Source organism: Ambystoma mexicanum, chromosome 1p (assembly GCF_040938575.1).
Source record: "Ambystoma mexicanum isolate Mex_15411 chromosome 1p, UKY_AmexF1_1, whole genome shotgun sequence".
NCBI classification, from domain to species: Eukaryota; Metazoa; Chordata; class Amphibia; order Caudata; family Ambystomatidae; genus Ambystoma; species Ambystoma mexicanum.
In genome coordinates this window covers 490,485,077-490,509,662 of record NC_090921.1, presented here as the reverse complement: position 1 = coordinate 490,509,662, position 24,586 = coordinate 490,485,077, and the positions used below count along the sequence as shown (strand labels likewise).

General features: G+C 47.0%; 1 protein-coding gene across 2 annotated transcripts in view; it reads left to right on the top strand.

The window, feature by feature from the left end:
- Positions 1 to 24,586, top strand: part of LOC138573535 (lysine-specific demethylase 4B-like) — a 2,173,569-nt gene that overhangs the window by 1,773,351 nt on the left and 375,632 nt on the right. For both annotated transcript variants that reach the window (XM_069649346.1, XM_069649347.1), the window contains one exon: positions 24,061 to 24,280. In XM_069649346.1, coding sequence (XP_069505447.1) covers positions 24,061 to 24,280 — 220 coding nt within the window. The remainder of the gene's footprint in view (positions 1 to 24,060; positions 24,281 to 24,586) is intronic.

Below are 24,586 nucleotides of genomic sequence, written 5' to 3'. Positions count from 1 at the left end.
AACAAGATGCAATCCCGGAACGTCCGTGGAGTCATATATCTACAGATTTCATTGTGGACTTACCTTTGTCCCACGGATGTACATGCATAATGGTGTCCATCGACTCTCTCACCAAGATGGCTCATTTTTCTCCACTTCCTGGTATACCAACTGCCGATGGTATGGCATTAGTATTCATTAAAGATGTGTTTCGACTCCATGGTCTCCCCGACAAGATTGTATCAGATCGAGGAAGCCAATTCGTCTCCAGATTCTGGAAGTCCTTATGCGCCGCTCTTAATATTCAGCGCGCTTTGTCATCAGGATATCATCCCCATACCAATGGGCAGACAGAGCGGTTAAACGCCACATTAGAACAATATTTGCGCAGCTACACCAATATGGAACAAGACAACTGGGTGGATATGCTGCCGACAGCGGAGTTCGCATATAATAATGCCAGTCATTCCGCAAGCAAAATGTCTCCATTCTATTGTTCATATGGCTTTCATCCCCGAGCCATCATTCCACAGTTTTTTTGCAAACCTGCACTTCCGGCGGTAGAAGAGACACTTATCCGAATAAAGGACATCCAAGACAAAGCCAAGTTGAATCTCAGAGATAGCCTCCAGGCTTACAAAAGGCAAGCTGACCGGCACCGGCAGGTTGTACCTGATTGGGAGGTTGGTTCCAAGGTATGGTTATCTACTAAATACCTTCCTAGATGGTCTCGCCCATCTAAACTGTCCCCCAGGTTTATCGGTCCCTATCCCATTTCTGCCAAGATCAATCCAGTGGCCTTCCGCCTTAAGCTGCCACATTCTCTTAGGCGGATTCACCCAGTGTTTCACGCATCTCTTTTGAAGAGTGCCGAACAGTCATTAAGGGCTCGTCCTTTCCCCACTCTTTCTCACTCACGTGATGCTCATGAGTATGAAGTGTCCGGGTTGATGGACTCCAGATACCGCAAAGGGCGCCTTGAATACCTGGTGCATTGGAAAGGTTATTCACATGCTGAAGACTCTTGGGAACCAATTGCGCACATCCACGCTCCTGTCCTTCTCCGGAAGTTTCACCGTTTGCATCCCGGCAAACCGGGTGGCCTGGGCCTTGGCGGGGGGCATACTGTCATGCGCCGCCTCCGCACCTGGCGTCTTTGGCCCCGCTGCCGCTTAGGGACTTCCTGATTCCCGTCACGCTGACGCTACGTTCTCTCTATGCGGTCTAGTCTTCGCCGCCGTAGCGCTATTTAACCACTCCTCTCCCTGAGCACAGCGCGTTGCAACCTTCCACGGTCAGCTGCTTTTCCTCGCTGCCGCGGTCTTGCTACACGCTGTTTACCTTTGGCTCCTCGAGCATTTTTCTCTTACACTTTCCGTCCTAAATACCGGTCCAACTCCGGTCCCAGTTTTTCGTTTCCTCTCTACCTCCATTTCCTTAGTTCCAGCTCTCTGCCTTTACTTTGTCTTCTTTACCTTTTGGCGTTTTACGCTGCATTACATTTCCACCTGGTTCCGGTTGCTGCTTTCTCCCATCATTCATCTGCATCACGTCCAGCGGCCATCAGGATACTTACCGGTCCTAGGGGTTTTTTGCCTACTCTGGCTTTTTACCCCCTTCCTGTCTCTCCCGGGAGGGGGACACGGTCAGGGCGCATTTACACGCTCTCACTGTGGCTTCCTCTTGTGGGAGACACTCTCAACCTAGAAAAAAGGAAAAGGATTATACGGCGCATCGAGCACTCAGTCCAGCTGAAGAGGATTTCGACTCCACAGGTGAGGAGGTTGAAGAGAGAAAGAAGGGTATTACACCAGTGGTGGAATCGGAAGCTGACAAACAGCCTCTTTTTTAATCTGCCTGCCTCTACTCTCCATCCTATGCAACTCATCCAGAACAGGATTACGAGACTTGTCCTTGGCCTCAAGCCCAGGGATCGTATCTCTCCGGCCCTGAAATCTCTCCATTGGCCCCCAGTGGCTGCAAGGATCAGGTTCAAGACCCTCTGCATTGTCCACAGGGCCTTCTGGGGCCTGGGACCGAAATACCTCCAACTCTCTCTTCGGAAAGATCTTCCTACTTGAGCTCTTTGCTCCTCTACCTTGAACTCCTTGAGGGTCAGTCGCTTCTCTAAGTAACAAGTTGGGGGCAGATCTCTCTCTCGTCGGCTGGCGCCTCCCTCTGGAACAGCCTCTCTGAAATTTGAGCAGAACCATCTCCGGTTCCGGAAGAACCTCAAGACTTTCCTCTTTGCTTCTGCCTTCTCTTCCTCTCCCCTGCTGATCTCCTGTCTGATACTGCACTGGTCACCTACTTACCATCTGAATTCGTGCCCAGGTCCCTGCCCGTCTAGCTGCACACCTACACTACCTCCTGGCAACCAATGCACTTGGGGTCTGTATCTGCAACCCTACAGTCCCCTGACCTGCACTTATTAGGCACCTGTTGTCTGCACTTTTAACTCTTGCACTTGCCACCTGTTGGCCGCACTACTTGTTGTGTTATCCCATGTCTGGCCCTTGCCCACCTTCCCCTCCCCCAGCACTTTTTCCATCCCCTCTTCGCTGCACTTGCGCGGTCTCAATGTCACTAGGGCTAGTAAGATTGTTGTCTTTGTCCTCCCTCGGTTTCCCCTCCCTTGCCTCGTCGCGCCTGAAACACTTGTGTATAGGCGCATTATAAATGCCATATCATATCATTTGTCTTTTGCGTATGCTGCCAACATATCTGTGGTGTGTCTCCTGATATGAGCCAGTAGTATAGATAAGGGTACACTGAAATTGATTGCCTGGGTAGGTGTGCCGCTACTACTGTTAGTACCTTAAGACCCGAGAGGCTGATGCAATGCTGAAGGGAAGTACATTGAATTGGTAGTGTGTGGACCCCACTTTGAATCTTAGGTAATTTCGGTGTGCTGGCAACATTAAAATATGAAAGTATGCATCTTTTTTCATCCAGGGTCACCATTTAGTCACTTGCAATGTTGTCATTCTGCATTTTTGAGGTTTGTCTAAGTTTTTGCCAGTCTTAAATCAAGTACTGGGCGTTTGGTCTGGTCTTTCTCTGGAACAAAGAAGTACACAGAATAAATACCTCTGAAGAAAAGATGAGCTTTTTTTTGCAGCAGAGCTTCTATTTCTGCCTGGAGAATTTATTGGTGTTCTAGAGACATCTTGTATCTTGGTGGATGATCGTGTGGTAGTTGTATGAATTCCATACAGTATCTGTCTTTCACAGTTGGCAATACCCACTTGTCTGATGTGATCCCCTCCCATATGTGGGCGATCGTGTTATGTCACCCCCTACCAGGGTGAAATGGGAGGACACCTGAAACAGAGTCATTGTTTGGTGGGAGTAGCTGACCCTCTAGCGGTTTGGCCTCTACCTTTGCTACGCCCCCACCTGAACTGCCTCTGGAAGGACGATTGTGATGCTGGTAATTGTCCATGATTGGTGTACCAAGAGCTGGAGCCAGCCCCTGAGGTATAGGTTGGCTGGGTCTTTCACAGTTGGCAATACCCACTTGTCTGATGTGATCCCCTCCCATATGTGGGCGATCGTGTTATGTCACCCCCTACCGGGGTGAAATGGGAGGAGACCTGAAACAGAATCATTGTTTGGTGGGAGTAGCTGACCCTCTAGCGGTTTGGCCTCTACCTTTGCTACGCCTCCACCTGAACTGCCTCTGGAAGGACGATTGTGATGCTGGTAATTGTCCATGATTGGTGTACCAAGAGCTGGAGCCAGCCCCTGAGGTATAGGTTGGCTGGGTTGAAGATCTTGGTTATCCTTGTCCATGAAAAGTACGGCTGTTGCCATATAAGCCCCTTTGCTGAACGGATTTATTCGCAATCTGCCCTATGGTTTTAAGTGTCTTGTGTTCTTTTTTTTGGCGGTTACGAGGGCATCATCTACCGCCTTGCCGAACAGGACATTATCCTCAACTGGCATATTAATTAGCGGGGCCTTTAAATAAAACCCTGGTTTAAACCCTGAATTTCTGAGCCGCACGTCAAATTTTATAAGTGTCCCCTTTGCCACTACCCTAATAGCTGTATCCGCAGTAGTATTCTTTATAATGGCATTTGCTGTCTGGTTGCCTTCAGATAAGATCATAAGTATTTAAGACCGGAGATGCTCATGGACTCCGCTAACCTTGTCTTCCACCTGGTATCATTGGGCTCTATTAAAACTGGCTATGAGGGTGGTAGTATTAGCAATGCACATCGGAAAAGCAGCTGAAGTTGCTATTTTCTTCCCAAGAGCGTATATCTTCTTACTCTCTTTATCCGGCAGGGCCTCTGTGGCTAAGGGGTGCAAGCCCTTTTGCGAGGGGATGACCACCAGATAACCAGGTTTAAACTGACCCTTAATAAAAAGTGAGTCTGTAGGTGCCGTCTTAAAGTTTTTCTCTATAAGTGGGTTGACTGCCCTGGTTTGTGCTTTTAACCAATTGTAACAAAGGGATATACTGACCTATTTGTTTCTTTTTGTTGAGAATGTCATCAACACAGTGAGTGTCCACTTCAGACTCATATCTTCATCCTGAACTATATGTTTATGCTTTATGGGTGTTTCTCTAGGAATTCCGTAAAGGAAGCCATCTTGTTAAGAGTGACCACAAACTATTGTTAGTCCAAGCACTACCATAGGGGGCTCCTTCTCCTCTTTACTCCCCTGTTTCTGCGTCTTGATTTTTAGTGAATTCACTGAAGGGGAGGTTTCCCCTGTGTTTCCCGACCTTGGTGTTTGAAGAGGAGCCGAAACATCCCCTGCAGTGGATGTCTTGGTGGCTGTGAAGCTATTTTAGGCACAGAACCACTTTTGTGGGCATGTGTTTGGTTTTTGGAACATGCGCCGCAATAGGCAGCACTGGGCGCAGCCGTTTTTCTGGACACCGAGCTGCCAGCCGAGGATACTAGTTGTGCTGCCGTCTTTGAACCCTTCTATAAATGCGCTGCAATGTGGGGCGAGGGAGAGGTGAGTTTTCGTTTTTGTGCAGCAGAAGCAGGGGACTGGCACTGTTGTACGTGGACAAAAGGGATACTGCCGCTTTAAGAGCAGCTACGAGGAAAGAGCGGGAAGGAAAGAGGAAAGGGAGGGGGCTGGAGGGAAAAAGGCAGTTGGTGTTTAGGAGTGAATAAAAGCAGTTCACAGCAGCATTGGCTCCGCGTCATTCCTGAGGCCTGTGTGCGAGCGGATGAACGGAGTACAACACTGGCGACGAAGCCCATGCGAATCATCGCGTGCCGGCAGCAGTGGAAGGAGGGTCGTGAGCCCAGCAGTCCAGAGGGGCCCGTGTGCCCTGTCGGTAGGCCTGTAAGTTTAGCAGATTTGGGGAGCGAAGTGCTCCAGAACAGAACAGCGGCCCGTGCGCCCTGTTGGAGGGCCTGCGTGCCCGGCAGTTTAGGTGGGCCCGTGTGCCTCACCAGGGGCAGCGGCCCGTGTGCCCTGCCGAAAACGGGCGGTGCGCCCAACAATCGCGTGGCCGGAGTGCCCGTAGAGGGTTTGTGTGCCCAGCAGGCCAAACGCGCAGAGGCCCGTGTGCCCTGCCACAGAGCACGTAAGCTCAGGAATACGTAGGGCCCGTGAGCCCTACCACCGTGGTCCGCGCGACGCAGCGGAGGCCCGCCAGCAGCAGACCAGCCCAAGCTCAGGAATACGTAGGGCCCATGAGCCCTACCACCGTGGTCCGCGCGACGCAGCGGAGGCCCGCCAGCAGCAGACCAGCCCAACCGGAAGCTCAGGTGAGCGCCAGAAGATCGAGGGGCCCGTGTGCCCAGGACCGAAGACCCCGGCAGCGAAGGCCCGCCAGCAACAGACCAGCCCAACCGGAGCTCAAGAGAGCGCCAGAAGATCGAAGGGCCCATGCGCCCAGGACGGAGTGCCCGTAGAGGGTTTGTGTGCCCAGCAGGCCAAACGCGCAGAGGCCCGTGTGCCCTGCCACAGAGCCCGTAAGCTCAGGAATACGTAGGGCCCGTGAGCCCTACCACCGTGGTCCGCGCGACGCAGCGGAGGCCCGCCAGCAGCAGACCAGCCCAAGCTCAGGAATACGTAGGGCCCATGAGCCCTACCACCGTGGTCCGCGCGACGCAGCGGAGGCCCGCCAGCAGCAGACCAGCCCAACCGGAAGCTCAGGTGAGCGCCAGAAGATCGAGGGGCCCGTGTGCCCAGGACCGAAGACCCCGGCAGCGAAGGCCCGCCAGCAACAGACCAGCCCAACCGGAGCTCAAGAGAGCGCCAGAAGATCGAAGGGCCCATGCGCCCAGGACAGAAGAGCCAGCAGCGGATCAGCCCGCCCGAGGAACAGGAGTGGGCGACCGTTACCCTCCGGCACCACGCGGCAGGACCGGCAGGCAGAAGGACGGGGGCCCCGTGCACCCGCAACGTGGACCGCATCAACAGCCACAAGTAAGGGGTCAGGGGAAAGGGGTGACACCATAGCACTGAAAGGGAATCCCGTGTCCCCCACACGTGACATTAAAAGAAAAAGAAAAATAAAAACATCACAGATAGAGAAACCCAGAGTATCCCCAAGAGACAGTATTACGGGGGTAGCATTACGAATCCCCGCGTTCCCCACGTGACACATAAATAGAGCAGACAACAGAGACTACCACGACAGCAAAGGAGAACCCGTGTCTCCCATAAGTGACACCCACAAATACCATGGAAATCACCCAGAAGAAAGGACCCCCCCCCCAAGGGACATTAGAACACGACAGAGTGAAACACACCACAAAAGAGAAAGCCTGTGCCTCACGTCCGGGACCTGCACGGAAACACACGGCGCCAAAAGCAGCCGTGACCAACGGCCACGTGCCACATACCCTACCAGAACGAAATAAGTGACAACAGCATGTCGGCCCCAGCAGCGGAGGACCCCATCGCCCAACCACCACCGCCAGCGGCACCCTCATCTCACGCAAGCCTAATGAGGAGACCCGCCCCATTCACATTAAACCCACACCATGACCAGGGCCAACGATGGGAAGAATGGATGGAGGAATTTGAAGACTTTGTGGGTGCCATTGGCACACAAGAACCTCCCAACATACTAAGTATCTTCGCAAATGTCGCAGGGAGAGAAATTAAAAACATCATACGCACCATTGCACCACAGGACCGTACTACATACGCAAAGCTCCTGCAAGCCATAAATGAGAAACTAGTAATCTCACCCAACCGTGACTACGAGAGATACACATTTAACCAATGTGGCCAACTCCCTCACGAATCAATAGGAGAATTCGTCATACGTCTCCAACGGAAGATATCTAAGTGTGACTTCGCAAACTTTAACGACGAAGAGGCCATTAGGTTACGCATAATAGAAGGTTGCGTATCCTCGATGTTCCGGAAACACCTCCTAAAAAAAACCCTATCCCTAAAAGAGGTACTGGACCTAGCCAGAGTTTACGAAAGAGTGGACATTCAGGCAGCAGCCATTGAGAACCCCAAGAAAGGAGAGGTAATAGCAGCAATACACCCCTACACCCGCCAACCAACCCCGCAGACAAGGACAAATCCGAGATACCCAACGCAACGGACACAAAGCGACCGTCAATGCTATCGCTGTGGGTTCGAGTATCCACACAGAGGCCCATGCCCCGCCATCGGGCAACGCTGCATGAGATGCGGGATGGAAAATCACTTCCAGGTGATGTGCAAGGAACTACTACCGGAAGGAGGATCAACACGCCCACGACCTGGCTCCCGCATGGTGGACACACACCCGGAACCACATCGCCAGACAGACAGGAACGCGCCACCCCCCATGAATGCATATCAGCGCCCAAACACGGTGAGAGCCCTAGAAGGACTTCGAATAGAGCCAGATAGGAAAGACCACGAACTATACGATGCCCACCAGAGTGACTTCATGCAAGAGCTAGAGAGAGAGGATAACTACAAAACGGAAACACTAAACCCCCTCGGGCAAGCCAGAGAGTCATACCTCAACCCCCCGCCACAATACCAGGTGGGAGGAGCAGAACAGGTTCCATACCTACAAGATGGATACGACCGAGAATACGTATGCCTTCTCAGTGTAGAAGCTGAAGACACCTCAGCTCCCAGAGTAACGATCCAGATGGGAAACATTAAAAACAGATTCATCGTCGACACAGGAGCGACGGTAAATGTCATGAACGAGGACATCTACCGTGAGGTAGCCTCTGCTTACCCTCTACAAGAATCCAAAACACACATCTTTCAATGGGGAGCAGCCCAACCCATGACCTCCAAAGGAAAGTTTCAATGTGATCTACGACACAGAGACATCACAACAACTGCCACGGTACACGTCATAAGGAGCCCGTCTATCGGCCGCTGTCTTCTCAGCTATCGGACGGCTAATGCCCTTGCCCTGATTGACCTACACTACGACCAATCGGAGGTAATCGAAGGACTACCACTCCCACACGAGTCCATCAGAACAATGATAGACAGACCACTGGCGAAAGAAGATCTCAAGAACAAATTCCCCAAGCTGTTCGAGGGAGTGGGCATGCTGAAAGGCTCACACATCAAGCTACACATCGACGAGAACATCCGACCTGTACCGCAACACCCACGCAAAGTGGGTTTCCACCTTCAAGAACAAGTGTCAAAAGAAATCCAACACCTTCTTCTCAACGACATCATAGAGAAAGCAGAAGGACCAACACCATGGGTATCGCCAATAGTAATAGTTCCCAAGGATAACGGTCGTCTCCGAATATGCGTGGACATGCGCATCCCAAACACCGCCATCCAGAGGGAAAGGCACCCAGGCCCAAGCTTAGAGGACATGCTGATCAGGCTAAACCAGGCGAGGTTCTTCTCAAAGCTTGACCTCAACCAGGGCTACCATCAGCTCGTCCTGGACCCAGAATCACGACCCATCACCACGTTTGCAACGCACGACGGGCTATTTCGATACAAAAGGCTAAACTTCGGCATATCGTCTGCGGCAGAGATCTTCCAGGAGACCATCAGACGCCTCATAGCATCGGAGATGAACGCACTAAACTATAGTGACGACATCTTGATATTTGGAAGGGATCAAGAGCAACACGACAGAGCCCTGAATACCATCTGCTCCATCCTACAAGAGGCAGGACTGACACTCAACGAGTCCAAGTGTGACATCAACAAATCAAGCCTAAAATTCTTTGGACACATATTCTCAAATAAAGGCATAACCGCAGACCCAGACAAGATCAAGGCCATCACTGATCTCCAAGCACCCATGAACACGGCAGAGCTACGCTCCCTGTTAGGAATGGCGGGATATTGTGCGCGTTACCTCCCAAACTACGCCACAACAACTGACCCACTCCGCAACCTCCTAAAGAAGAATCAACCATTCATATGGGACGCACCTTGCCAGGAAGCATTCGTGACTATAAAAAAGGGACTCACTAGCAACAGACAACTGGCGTATTTTCGTCCAGACTGGCATTCCATTATCACAGTTGATGCAAGTCCAGTAGGACTGGGAGCCATCCTTGCCCAAACCGACTCCGCAGACAACGCCCATCACACGATAGTTGCCTACGCCAGCCGAGCCCTGTCACACATGGAAAAAGCATACTCACAAGCAGAAAGGGAAAGCTTGGCGGCAGTATGGGCATGCGAGAAATACCACCATTTCATCATTGGCAGGAGATATACCCTGGTGACAGACCACCAGGCCCTCATATCCATCTTCGGGAACCCCAAAACAAAAATGCCACCCCGCATAGAGCGATGGGGAATAAGACTGCAAGAGTACGATTACACTATTGTCCATAAACCAGGAGGAGACGCGAACCCAGCGGACTATCTATCCAGACACCCCCTACTAGACGAAGACGACACCCTGGCACGTGAGGCCACTGAATACATCTCGTACCTGTCATCCAATGCCATGCCACCTACCATCTCGACCTCAACATTCGAAGAAAGGAGCAAAGCTGACCCAACGATCAGAGCCGCCATCTCTATCACCCGCTCCAACAAATGGAAGGAACGCCGCACAAGGGGAACAGAAGTAGAAGACGCAGACCCGAAAGAACTTGACCGGCTAGCCAAGATTAAAGACGAACTCATAGCAACTGACCAAGGACTCTTGCTACGTGGGAAGAGACTAGTAGCACCAAGGGACCTAAGGAAAACGCTAGCAATGCTGGCCCATGAAGGGCACAGAGGAATTGACAATAGAAAAAGATTCCTCAGGAACTATGTCTGGTTCCCATATATGGACACGATAGTAGAGGACATGCTCAGACACTGCAGGCCCTGCCAACTAGCAGCTAAAGGACCAAACTCGATACCTCTACAACTAACCACGCTCCCGACCAGACCCTGGCAAAAAGTTGCGATGGACTTCTATGGACCTCTAGAGGAGGGAGGTTACCTATTAGTAGTAATAGATGAATACTCCAGATTCCCATTTGTCAAGCAAACACCCTCAACATCATTCATGGAGATTGCACCTATAATAGATTAACTATTCAGTGAATGGGGCATCCCCAATGTTGTCAAGACAGACAACGGAGCTCCCTTTCAAGGACGGGAATTCGCAAACTTCGCGAATCACCTAGGATTCCTCCACCAAAAGATTACGCCGCTCTGGCCTCAGGCCAACGGGATGGTAGAACGGTTTATGGCCACCATCAAACTGACCAGACAAAAAGCAGCAGCAGAGCAGACGCCTCACCCAAAAGCCATCTGCAGCATGCTACGAAACTACCGAAACACCCAACATGACGCCACGGGGAAGCCGCCAGCTGAACTCATGGTGAGGTACCAACCCAGAACACGCATACCCAGATGGGAGGACTACACACCTGAAGAAGACTCGACAATCAGAGAACGAGACGCCGAGAAAAAGAGAAAGGCCAAACAATGGGCTGACGCCAAAAGGAGAGCGAAAGAACAACAACTGGAAATCGGACAAACAGTCTTAGTGCGACAAACTCAACGGAAGAAAACGGACACTCGATACAGCCCAGAACCCCGAATAATCACAGCCATCAAAGGGCCCATGGTCACAGCAACCGGAGAACTAGGAGACATTACCCGCAACTCCTCGTTCTTCAGGAGGTTATACCTGGAAGAACCTGAAACACAAGAGACACTCGACGAGAACCAGAGCGAGGAAGAAGAAGCAGAGCCCCTAGTGGAATCGACTGGCGAAAGTCGAGAATCACTGGGAAGACCCTCAAGGACAATCAAGAAACCAGTGAGACTCATCGAGCAGATGTAGCTGGACTCCCTTGTTAAGTATGGGGGAGGTGTTGTACGTGGACAAAAGGGACACTGCCGCTTTAAGAGCAGCTACGAGGAAAGAGCGGGAAGGAAAGAGGAAAGGGAGGGGGCTGGAGGGAAAAAGGCAGTTGGTGTTTAGGAGTGAATAAAAGCAGTTCACAGCAGCATTGGCTCCGTGTCATTCCTGAGGCCTGTGTACTTGGGAAGCTTCAGTCTCCTTATCGAATGTCTCCTCGGCATCACTAATGGAGCCGGGACTGTCCTGTGATGCTTCGGATTTCTCTGTGCCCACTGTGTATTCCGTCGATGCCCCAGCTTGTATCGCGTAGGCTCCCCAGTGATTCGACTGTCGTATAACTCCAAAGTCTTCCACCTACACAGTAGGGAAAGTGGGGGAAACATTTAGTACATTTTTACTGAATGTCTCCACTCATTTAGCCTCTCTGTACCCCAGCGTTAAGAAAGTAGAAAACTCCATTTAAATGTTGCCCCACATGTAACCGAAGTTTCCTGTGAAAAATACATGCAATGTATGTAACCATTGTCTTTAGAAAGACCCTCATGAGACTAAATGCCGAGTGTGTAAGCTCTTCAAACCGAAGATGCTTAAGTACCGACGATCTAAACGCTGCCCCCCGCCGGAGCAGAGGAATCAGAGGCTGAGCAGGACAGTTCTGGTTTCATTAGTGATACCGAAGAGATGTCTGATGGGGAAACTCATTCCCAAGTGGCAGTCCCCAGCTCAGAACGGCTGTTAAGGAGGCATCCCCTGGCGACTAAGCCAAACATATTAAACGCCCACATGGGGGGAGCTTGGTGTACCGTGCAGGGACGCCGAACATTCAGAAGCATACTGCTTCACAAAAACACCCAACAGCCACTTCTGCAATTTTGACGCATTCAATGAAAGGCACAAAGGATTTGGTGAAGATGTAACCCTAGCAAGCGGTTTGTTGGCGCCAAGAACCTCTACGCCGAGTGTATCTCACGTGTTGCATGTTCAAAAAACATCAGACACGCTGAATGGGACTGGTTTCAAATTACTACACAAATACATAAGCATAAATCACATGCACTGAAACAAACCATTTTGACGTTAGTAGGTATACCGAAATCAGGTTACGCAGATAGCGCTTCCCTTTTAGTGGATACTCTAAAGAAAAAGAAGCAAGCACACGATGATCAAGAGGAGGAAGTGGTCTTCCTACCGCAAATCACTCCTAGTGGTGTATGGACAAAGGTTAGGTTTGAAAAAACACTACATAAAATGGCTTCATTCATGGATTTTTTTGGACCAACGTCCAATAAAATGTTAACATGTTATACAGAAGGAGGAATTCCCCCCTAAAACAGTTAGAGTAAATCCTACACACACTTAGGAGGAGCCCATAATTGAGGTGGATGCAGAGGAGGAAGAGCTTGCTGAGGAAGATACATGCACTGAGCCAGAGGACTTTACTGTTCCATCTCCAGACACCATGCATGAAACTATATTCTCATGACCTTAGATCACATTTTGTATAATCTCCTTAAAAGGGCAGCTGATTTTTTCAAAATAGACACTCAAGTCTGAAGAAGACATCAATTTTGTTAATGACATTCTCAATGAGAAAAAGCAAATAAGTTAATAAATTCCATTATTGCAGTCCATCAAGAGGAGATTGACTTAGTCACTGTGAACTCCAGCTATAACCAAAGCTGTTAATCCACGCATTGAAAAGCAGTTTAAGCCAGCACGTACAGACTTACTATTCCTCAGAGGGCATTTCAAACCTGATTCACAGGTAGTTACTACTACCACCCGTAAAAGAGCTGGGACACCCTTAGCCACATCCGAAGCACCTCCTAATACAGATTAAGTGGATGCATGCCATAGGAAAGAAGGTGGCAACAACAGCTGCCTATCATATGCTTATCGCCAATAATACAACTTTTATGGCAAGCTTTAAAAGAGCTTAATGAAACCACATAGAGGACCTTGTTAACTGCGTCCATGAGCCCCTTAGGTCTGCTTAAAACATTAACAGAGGGCAAACAAATGGCTAATACCATCATCTTGATGCCACAGAAACTGCTGGTAGAATGGTTGCAGAAGGCACTCTGATTAAAAGACATGCAGGCCTAAGACATTCTGGGTGTAGACCAAAGACTCGGGCCACACTGCTAAACATGCCTGTGGAGGACGTCTTATTTGGCAAAGCAATACACTATGCTCTCGAAACTGTAATGAAAGAACATGAAACTCTTAAGACATTGGGACAAATTTCAAATAAACCCTATCAACAGAGGTTCCTTTTCCAACTGCCTTAGTTCTCGTAGCCAAAGCTACTCTAGATCTTCAGGCCAGTCTGGATATATCCAAAGTGCAAGTTCTAGAATGTGGTTTACCAACCAGGGAGAACTGTCCACATCTCAGTAATCCTTTCCGAGACAATTCAGAAGGGGACGCAGAAGGTGTAGAGGCCAAGCCCCTCGAGGTTCAGCCAGACCCGCAAATCAATGACTCCCTGTTTCAGGTCCCCACCAATATCACCCCAGTAGGGGGTCGCATTACATCATTTGACCATGTATGGAAGGGGCCCACGTCAGACAAATGGGTCTTGTCAACAGTAAAACCTGGGTATTGCGTGGAGTTTTAAGAACATCCACGCAATTTCCCACCAAGACACAGGAAAGTACCGTTAAACCATCAATGGATTCTGCAATCCGAAGTAGACGCACTACTAGAGATGGGAGCCATAGAACGTGTCCCACCATCCTAGGTAAACAAAGGTATCATTCTGTGTTCTTCCATGTTCCAAAGAAAGACAAAGCTCGACCTCTGACCTGCAAACACTTATGTCAAACCACAAAGGTTCAGAATGAGAACTAAAGATTCCTCCCCGGTTGCCAGGGAAAGGCAGATGCTTCTTGATCCTGGCCCTGGCGGCGGTATTAACCAGGACCACCACCTGGGGAGGATAAGGGCCCCAGGGCAACAGAAGGACTTTGTGGGATGAGAAGCAGTATTTCTCAAGGAAGAAAATATCATTGATACCAGAATATGTAATGGCTTGTTGTCGAAAAGAGCTTTATTCCCTCAAACTAACTGTAGGAAGGTGGGTGAAGACAGTTATAACCAATCATGTATTAGGAGTAAGAAAAGCACGTTTAAAGTCACTGACAGTGATAGATATGAAAGCCCATATGGTACCCGGGGAAATAAGGAAGATGATCCTGTAAATGTTACCTATTTAAAACCTGAAAAATCTCATTTGTCTGTAAAGCCAAATATTTTATGAAGTCCTTATGGTACTTCTTTGGGGAATATGTATAAGGAGAGTATAAGGAGAGAAATGAACTTAGTGATGATAATTTCCTTGAGAAAAATGAATTTTATGTTGGGGACTTCAAGTCCCACAATTCCCCAAGTACTGGGACAAAGAAGAGGACTGCTAAAGCACACACTGCAGGTTGCAGTCCATTAAGAATGACCCACACCTGAGGGAGACATAAAAGGCCCACTTGGGTGTAGGCCCTTTGGAAGGAGAGGAGCAGTATCAGAAGGTGGAGTAATTTTGTAAACGCCAAATGCCAGCAGAAGCAGACGTTACTGAAGAGTCGAGACGCTGGGAGCAATTGAGGTGTGTGAAACTAATGGCGCTCCTGAGAGTGTCTCCTATGCTCGAGTTTGCAGTTGCAGAGGTCATGCAGCAGAAAGCGCACCATTTAGCAGTTTTCCCAACTGTCAAACTAGCACCGGTGGCAGGTGGGCACCGGATAGCTGTGTGAGCAAGGAGGGCTCTGAAATTGACAGACGCGGGCTGCAGGAAGATGCGAAGAAGAGTTTACCAAGCCGCGCAGAGAAACTGAAGCAGAAGTCCTGGAGGGAGCGGGGCAAACAGATGTGCACGCCAGACACAGTGAGTTCACGGTTACATTTTGAACCCGTAGCGCTCCGTAAACGCCCGCTGGACAAGTCCAGTGATTTGAATCACAGAAATGTGACAAAGTAACTCCAAAGAAGAGGATTTTTGAATACTGAACTAATGTAAAGCAAGTTAATTATTCTGTAGAAGATGAACTGATTTAAAAGGGAGCAAATGGCTTTAATATTCAAATCAGAACGGAGTAATTAGAAATGGCAACACACTGAGAGGAAAATAAAAACTACAATTGCCAAAGCCTAAAGAGAATAATAAGGCAATTTGTGAACAACCAGTATTGCCCAAGCCAAAAGAAGGCAATTGAGAATTTAATTGTTTGGAAAGACTGTTGCCCATATGTAAACGAAGTCAAGAGGTGATGGCTTAAACCTACATTGCCAAAAAAGTGTGAAAGTGAAACGGAATCATTATAGGCATTTGGTTAGTGCGGAAGGGGAGAAACAATAGTGGCAGGAAGGCTACCCTTCTGATAGAAGATATTCAGGAGGAGGGGAGCATAACCTGTATTGCGTGTGGCAATCGCCTATGTGTAAAAAACAGCACCCGTGTGTTTCTCGTTTGCCTTGAAGGAATTCTTATGTGATATTGGGAAGCAAGAAACATAGTGATAAAGAATAATTCTTCCAAAAGAACATGAGTAATTTGTAAATTATTGGAAGTGAAGTTGACTGTTAACACAGAAGTACGTGTAGTTAGTAGTTATGGCTTGGCAGGAGAGTACACCAGGACATAGAACTTTGTAGTATTGGGCTTGGCAGGCAAATAGACCAGGTGGAAGTCAACTAAAGTACTGTGGTTACAATTCCTGAAGACTACTGAAAAAACTGTTAAAGAACCATTAAAGTGTTTTGTGGAATAATACAGAAGCAGCCTGACAAATTATCACTGAAGAAAGTGTTGTGAAGTGGTTTTTATAAACGAGTGAAGAAATATCCTGACAGACAATTTTGTTGAAACTAATTAAGTACAAAACTCTTTGCTCATGAAAAGAAGTGTTTCAAGACCTTGGGTACAAGTGTAAAGAGGAACCATTTGTTGAACATTTGTGAACTTGTGGTTGAATTCTAGTTGGAATTTTGGATTATCAACGTGAAACTTTTTGTTGTAAGACAGGATATCCTTATCCTCACTGAACTGCTAAACAAAATCCTGCTTAAAACTGGGGAAGGGGAATTCACCCAGATTATAAGGAGAAGCCATAATCATGATGTGAATTTTACTGTTATACTTGTTGCTTATGATCTGTGTAAGGAAGGAAGGGTTATCAGAAGCACAACAGACAGGAGTGTAATCCAATGGTGTTCATTAAAATGGGAACAAGCTACAAACATCAAAATAAAGAAAACGCTGTCCTAGTGGTATCGTGTCAAAACAAAATGGCCTATACTGAACAACCTATTACCAAATCCTTACTCTATATAACAAAAGGGTATGGGACAATGATATGTATAACAAAAGAGTGTCTTGCAAACTGAAATGTCCAAAAGGTTATTGATAGTCAAGGACTGCTGAACTAGTGTACTCCCTTGCCACGTTTCATCACAGGACAAGGCAAAGACTTTCGATTGTACGGGGATTTTGCTTGCACCTTTGTATGACCACTTTGATCTTTTACTTTGGTTGGCCAGTCCTAAGGACTTCTGGTATTTGCAGTCTTTCCAATTATCTTACTTTCAATCTAACAGTTACACTCTGGGTGCAGAGCCTTTCGAGAAGGTAATTCTCTATTACGGGAACACTCTGTTATTCTTTGCATATGTCTTAAATACATTCACAATGTTTTAGGCTTCCCTCGTGGTTTTCCATGACACGCGCAGCTTCTGCATTCATTGTGCTGGTTACGATGTCCTTTAGCTTGCAATTTCATGAAACCCTGCGAGCCTCTTACGCTCTGTTATCTTTCACTCGATAACGCCAACCGGTCTCACAGTTGACTCACCGGTAGCGCTCAATATAATTCACCCCACGTTTCCTTGAAGCCAAGCATATCGGCACAGCATGGCTCGCTTCCTCCCAACTTTCATTCACCCAAAGGAGGGCCCGGCTTCACCTTGTGCATTAGAGGGGAGATTTCCTTTTAAAAGTCTACACAACCTTCACTCCGTAGATGGCCGGACCACGGCCCTTCTCCCGCTTCTTGGTGCCTTCTGCTCTGCTTCCAGAGTCGCTCCAATTTCACAGGACGACTGGCTAATAACACAAGAAACACCAGAGAGATGTCAACAAAATACACAAAAGACAATAAATCTTCGAGCCAGGTGGGTTTTTCCATAAATGAAAAGAAGTCAAGCCCAATACCCAGGCAGCATAGGCAGTACCTCTATGGGCAGTCATTTGGACAAAAGACATTGGGTCTCATTACACGGACGGCGGTAAGGGTTTACTGGTACCGGTAAGGTAAAACCTTACCGCCTTACTACGAGGTCCCTTTACGGGTTGGAGAATTTAACGCCTGCTTTTTGCAGGCGTTAAAAACCAACCCGCAAAGGGACCAGGGAGCTAATTACAGTACCGCAATTTGCGGTGCCGTAATTAGCACCTTCCCCATTCCCATTATGCCCTATGGGGCAAAAATGGGAATGGGGAAGGGCAATGGGGGAAGGGGGAATTACCGCCCCACCAACCTTGGAATGGGGCGGTAATTCCCCTTTCCACCAAGGAGGTGCCAGTATTTTACCGGCATGGACCAAGGTGCTTACCGTCCGTGTAATGAGGCCCATTCTGGTCTTACCCTCCAACCAGAGGGTCCAAAACCTACTAAAGCAGATCCCTTGCTATACAGTCAGTCGTTGGATACCAGTCAGAAGGGTAATGCGCCTACTTGGCATGAAATCATGCATCTTCATTGTGCCACATACAAGGCTACACATGCGTCCAGTGCAACAGTGGTTAGCGAAATAATGGCGCCAAGCAAAAGGCAATTGGGACAATCTAGTGGTGGTTTAAACAAAACAGTGGTGTTAGCGCTTCAATGGTGGACAAATGAAAACATGTTACTAGGGAAACCTTTTGTCAGCCTACCAACACAGCAGAATCCCAACAGACTCATCACTCTAAGGATGGAGAGCCCACTGTCTCCGCCAAACATCCCAGGGCATGTGGACACACAAACACTTAAAAAAAAACACAGCAATGTTCCAACTAGCAGTTTACAAGGCCGTCCAAGTTTTTCAACATCACTTAATAGCGAAGCATGTGCTCATTATCACAGTCAGCACAACAGCCATGTTTTACATCAACAAACAGGTCCATACTGGTACAGACAATTTGGAAATGGGATATTGAAAGAGAAAGTCTTCTCTCCTACCTCAACATGTCCCAGGGGAACACAACTGCCTAGAAAACACACTAAGGAGAAGCACCAATCAATCCTTAGAACACGAGTGATAATTACATCCAGACATTCTAATCAACATTTTTACATGTTTGGGGGCAACAAGACATAGACCTGTTTGCCATAAAAGAAAAAGCAAAATGCCCAGGTTACGCCCCAGGTACCCTCAGAAAGGGTCCAAGGAGAATACACTGTGGATCTGTTGGTCAGGGAGATTTGCATACGCTTTTCCTCCAGCCCCGCTCTTGAACTAAGTAATCCACAAGATGAACTAGGACCACTTGACAATGATTCTAATAGCTCCAATGTCGGCATGTAGAACGTGCTATTCCCACCTCCTGAAAATATACATTTGCCCCTCAATGAAGCTATCATCCCCTAACAACTTCTTGTCACAGAATCATGGGTAAATACTTCATCCTCAGACAACCAACTTAGCAGTTGGCTCCTGAAATCTGAGTTTGAACATCTTAGTTTACCTGACAGTATGGAAACACTAAAGGAAGCCAGTAAGCCTAACACCATACCCTGCTATTTTAATAAATGGAGAAGATTTGTAGTATGGTCTAGAAAATCAAATGTCAACCCCATTAACTTCTCACCATCGCATATAGTGCACCACCTGCTGCACTTGTTGGACGCAGGTATATTTTTTAATTAAAAGTGAATTTAGTCGCACTATCTGCATACACACCATCGCAGACGAAGGTTTCCGGGTGGAAGGTTCCAGTCATGAAAGCCTTCAATGGAGGAAGTAAAAAGGCCATACCCTCCAATTGCAAACACACCCCCAGGTTGGGATTTAAAAGTCATCTTAAGCAAACTCATGGCGCCACCTTTTGAGTCAATGCAAAGAGTACGTCTCAAAGATCACACTTACAAAGCCGCTTGGTAAGTGAGCTTCAGGCATTGTCTGTGACAGAACCATTTGTCAATACATAAAAACAAGGTGGTCATAAAATCTCATTCACGCTTCTCATCGAAGTAAATTTCTAAGCGCCATGTCCACCAATCCATTGAACTGGGGAGAGAGCACTCCATACACTAGACATTCGGAGGACAGTTGTATACTACCTCAACAAGACTAAACCACCTAGGTAAACGGACATATTTTGTGTCCCTAGCAGTCGGGTGACAATGGGATACTGTCTCAAAGGCTATCATTGCTAGATGTATTTTAAGATGGATACAAAAGTGTTACACGTCAAACAAAACACTGTCATTTACAACTAAAGCACACTCCATGTGTAGCACAGGGGCTACATTGGCATTCATTGCAAATGTGTCTCTGGAGGCTATCTGCAGGGGAGACACATGGAGTTCAGTGCTCACTTTCACACAACATTATTGTGTTGACACACAAGCCAGAAATGACTCACGGGTGGGACAGACAGAATTGAAATATTCATGTGCCTCTGTTCCTTTGATCAACCAACCACCTTCAATGAGCACTACTTGCTAGTCTATGCAAAGCATGTGATTCCAAACAGATCTTAATGCCTCAGAAGACAAACATTACATACCTGTAATTGTCTTTCTGATGCTTGTATCTGCTTGGATTTACATGTGCCCTCCCATCCTCCCCTCGTTTGGAGTAGAAGGTACCATAGACAACAGGTTTTATGCAACGGTTTCAACAAATTTCCTCGCATCCAAGTTCACACTATATATTATATAGCTCATGCCACCTCAAGTCAGAAGAAATAATCTGAGGACCTCGATGTATGAAGGAGCATGGCAACAATACACATCACGGTAGGGAGCGCATTAGAGGAATGCCCCGTCGATGTCCCGTTTCGAAAATAATAAATCATGTAATACTCTGCCTATGTAAAGCATTTGAATCTAAACAGATGCAAGCATCAGAAAGACGATTAGAGGTATGTAATGTGTGTCATATAACATATATGTACATAGTTTTGTTTTGGTAATAAATACTCATCTGTGATTTTATATTTATAGAGTCTGTTAAAGCCAAAGAAATATCTCCTTAAGTGTTGCCTTACTGCTCTTTTACTTGATTGTATTTTGCTAGATGAAAGTGTCAATAACCCTGTTCACCAACTATGGTGGCCTCTCACACCTTCCCACAGGGCTGGTTCTGAAAATCCACCTCAACTTTGTGTACATTCTTTTTTAGATTGTAGTTATTTTTATTTATTTTTAATATTTTTATTTATAAATATTTATAACATCATAACAGGCAATACATACAGCCGGCAGCACAGGTTTCAAGAAAGTAATACAACTATACTATAAAACAAGTTGAACCTACAGGAAAATGAACATCATAAACTAAATAAATAGTGATTGATACATATAAAAGCGAGAGAAAAAGAAAGAGCGAGGAGCAGGACGCACTGTGCATATTTATTTTCCTAGCATTTTAGGATTGTATAATTAATAAGATGGAAAACTAAGTTGCAATTGAGAATTCATCTTTTGTAACAAATTATGCTTTTTTTACCAGTGAAAGCAAACTAGTATTGAGCAACTGTATTTGTTCGAGTTCCTGTGTTGTGTGTATGATCATGAGGAGGCAGATAATGTTTACACTTATAATTTAATTTACACTCTAATTATAAAAACAGTGTATTAAATGATGAGCATGCACAGTCTAGTTTACATCCATTCAACCTTGCAGTTAATGGGGTTCATTACTATAAATGGTCAGTGGAAGCAGCGTCTTTGCTCAAGGGTGAGTGATTGTCATTACACCAATCATATAGCCTCTCAAATCTTCAAGACTAAAAATAAAACATCCAAAATCCGACTCTCCAGGAAGTGCAAGCGCTGTTCAAAAACAAACAAATGAATTACAATTGTAATTGAAATCGAAACAGCAGAAAACCCTGTCCCTGTGATAATCCAGATAGGTATTTAACTTATACATGGTTCGTCCAACATCTAGGCACTATGATTATTATATCTCAGTTGATACTCCGTTTACCGACCTGTGACAATAAGATAGCTCAGCACTTGTCGCTGCGATCTGTGCGTGATCTGTATGTTGCAGGTTCGAATCCCAGCACGGCCATCTCAGCCTTTCATCCGTTCGAGGTCAATAAAGGGGTACCGACTTCGGTCTTTTTTTAAAAATTTGTTTTATTTGTATTTGGCACTTCGGTCTGGTGATAATTGTGATAAATATGTTCCATGTACATCGCTTTGCCAAAAGCACTATATAAATAACCATTTGACCATCAGATTACTGCACTGCTGTATCATAACATTGGCATACCATTAGGTAGTAATAGTTTACATTAAAAATCAAAGGAAAATTCTGCTATCGAACCTCAAAACACAATACAATTCATGTTTGCTTTGATATCTAATTGGCTAGGTTTTTGTGTTTTCATCATTTAAATATATACATGAGCGATCAAATGGCCAGACCGTAGAGAAATAATGAAAGGTGTATTCTGTTACAATGCAGAAAGCTGCAGCATGGTAATGATTTCCATACAGTTTGTGCACATGTCGACTGGATGTCACATACATTTTACTCTCTTGCAAAGGAGAAAAGTCATTTTGACTCTCTTAAAAATCACATTTACTCTCAAAGTTTAAAAACAGGGAGTAAAATACTCCCACCTCAAAATCTTATCTGGAGCACTGGCGAGGAGAGAGAAAGGAAGGAAGAAAAGGGAAAATTGTTAAGTGTAATGTGTGTTCAGTTTGGTACACAAAACTGTGAATGTATATGTGCATATATGTATTTTACTTACCTTTTAGTATGGTTGCCTTAATGCAAGTGTGTTGCTAAACAAATAATTTAATTTGTCCTTACCTGTGTGGACAGCCTGCTGCTTCTCAAGCTCTGTATTTGTTAATTGTACATAACATTAAACCTCTGATTTCATAGCTCAAAGCCTAACTGCCTATCCTTTTGTGAAATCATTGCAGTTCCATTACGGTTGGCTTCCCAGAACCCTCTACAAGTAGTGATTTTGAAAAACCTCACAGCCTGGCTTCCCGATTCCTGCACACAAAAAAAGAGGTGATGGCTGTAAGGTTTAGAAAAATTCTTAACCTCTGGCATTGCTCTGGGCAACCCTCCAGACCATTGCTTTTCGCCTGCCAAGCCATTACAAAAGGGGAAAGACCATATGCAAATGAAGCTTGGACCTACCCCAAAAGGGGCAGTCCAGCCCAAACTGCTTGATCACTTCCCTTCTGGACGAGACCACAAGCATCCCCTAACATGTTTCGGCCTCGTTGGGCATCATCCTCCTGCTCCTACCTGCAAGGCAAAAAACCTTGGCGTCATCTTCGACTCCACACTCTCCTTCTCTCCTCACATATCTGACGTCTCTAAGAAGTCACACTACCAGCTACACCTCCTCAGAGGTATCCTTCCTTTCCTCTCCTTCCCCCAGAAGCTCACTGTCTCTAGAGCCCTGGTTCTCTCAATGCTGGACTACTGTAACAGCCTCTATCTAAATCTGCCTGCCTCTACTCTCTGCCCTTTGCAACTCATCCAGAACAGGACTGCGAGACTTGTCCTTGGCCTTAAGCCCAGGGACCGCATCTCTCCAGGACTGAAATCGCTACACTGGCTCCCAGTGGCTGCGAGGATTAAGTTCAAAACCTTCTGCATTGTCCACAAGGCCTTCTGGGGCCTTGGGCCAAAATACCTGCAACGAGTTGGGGGTAGATCTCTCTCCGCAGCAGGGGCCTCCCTCTGGAACAGCCTTCCTGCCTCCCTGAAACTTGAGGAGAACCATCTCTGGTTCCGGAAGCACCTCAAAACCTTCCTCTTTGTCTCCGCTTTCTCTCCCTCACTCCCCTGCTAAAATCACTGAGCCTGCACTGAATCTGCAACTGGGCCACTCACTGACCTTGGTCCTTGGCCCAGCCACTCTTCCCTGCACTGCCTCCCTGCACTACGGGATTGTCTCTGTATCCTACAGCCCCTCCTCCCGGCACTTACCTTGCACTTGCCACCAGCTGTCCCTATTCTTTATCGTGTATTCTACTAACCCTGTACTGCACTTTCCCCTCTCCCATTCCCCTTGCACTTTTCCCTTCCCCTCTACCCTTGCACTTGCGCGATCTGAATGACACCTGGCCTAGTAGGATCGTTGTCGGTCTCCCCTTGTTCCACCCCCCCGCCTCGTCGCGTCTTGAAACACTTGTGTATAGGCGCGTTACAAATGCCATATCATATCATATCAGTGAGGAGTAGCTTGGGTCTCTAGGCCCAGCAGGCCCGGGGCCCACGTCTGGGCATACCCGTCCCACTCAGGGGGACTAAGCAAAACAAAAGCGGTGATGGCTGGAAGGTTTAGAAAAAATCCTGTTTTCCTGCCCACCCAGCCTCACCAGATTGCTTGCCTACCTTCCCTGGTACACTTTCCTCATGTCCCTTAGGGCAATAGAGTCGCAGATGAGGGTTGAAAGGTGCCTGCTGCAACAGTCTGCACTTAATCATTAAGCATTCAGGAAAGTTAACTGAATAATAGATGTGCTTTTTCTCAAAGTATGTCTCAGGGTGATTAGCATTTTGAAACATGTAATCTTTTTCATGTCTTCATGTACCGTCCACTATAAATACTCAATTTGCTTCGCCTCCTTTCCCTCTTTCAGCCAAGCAAGAATGCTGTCCCGGGATCCTCAACCAAGGGAGATACCAACATGTTCATTCCTCTTTCCCGATGTGGTAGCAAAACTAAGCCTTTGGTACCGGAAATGTGCTTTACTTCAAGCAGTGAGAACACAGAGCCTGTTCCCGACAACTCTTACATTGGAGAAGATGGTACAAGTCCCCTCATCTCCTGTGCCAAATGCTGCCTGCAAATCCATGCCAGTGAGTACTCGTTCTGCTAGAAACAGAATAAGTTATCAGCACTGTTATTCAGTTTTTCATTCTATTTATCGCTTGGAGCTACATCACAGGAAAAATAAAACTCATACTATCTAACAATGATGTGCACACTGTAATGTCTTAAACCTTTATTTGATTTTCAAAGGTACAGCCCACCCACAACATGCTCTTTAGCCTAGAACAATACACCACATCATATCAAAATAATCACAACTATCATAGTAACAGTGAAGAGCACCAAAGGATACACACCTGAATGGAAAGGCATGAAGGGGGAGGAGGAGGAGA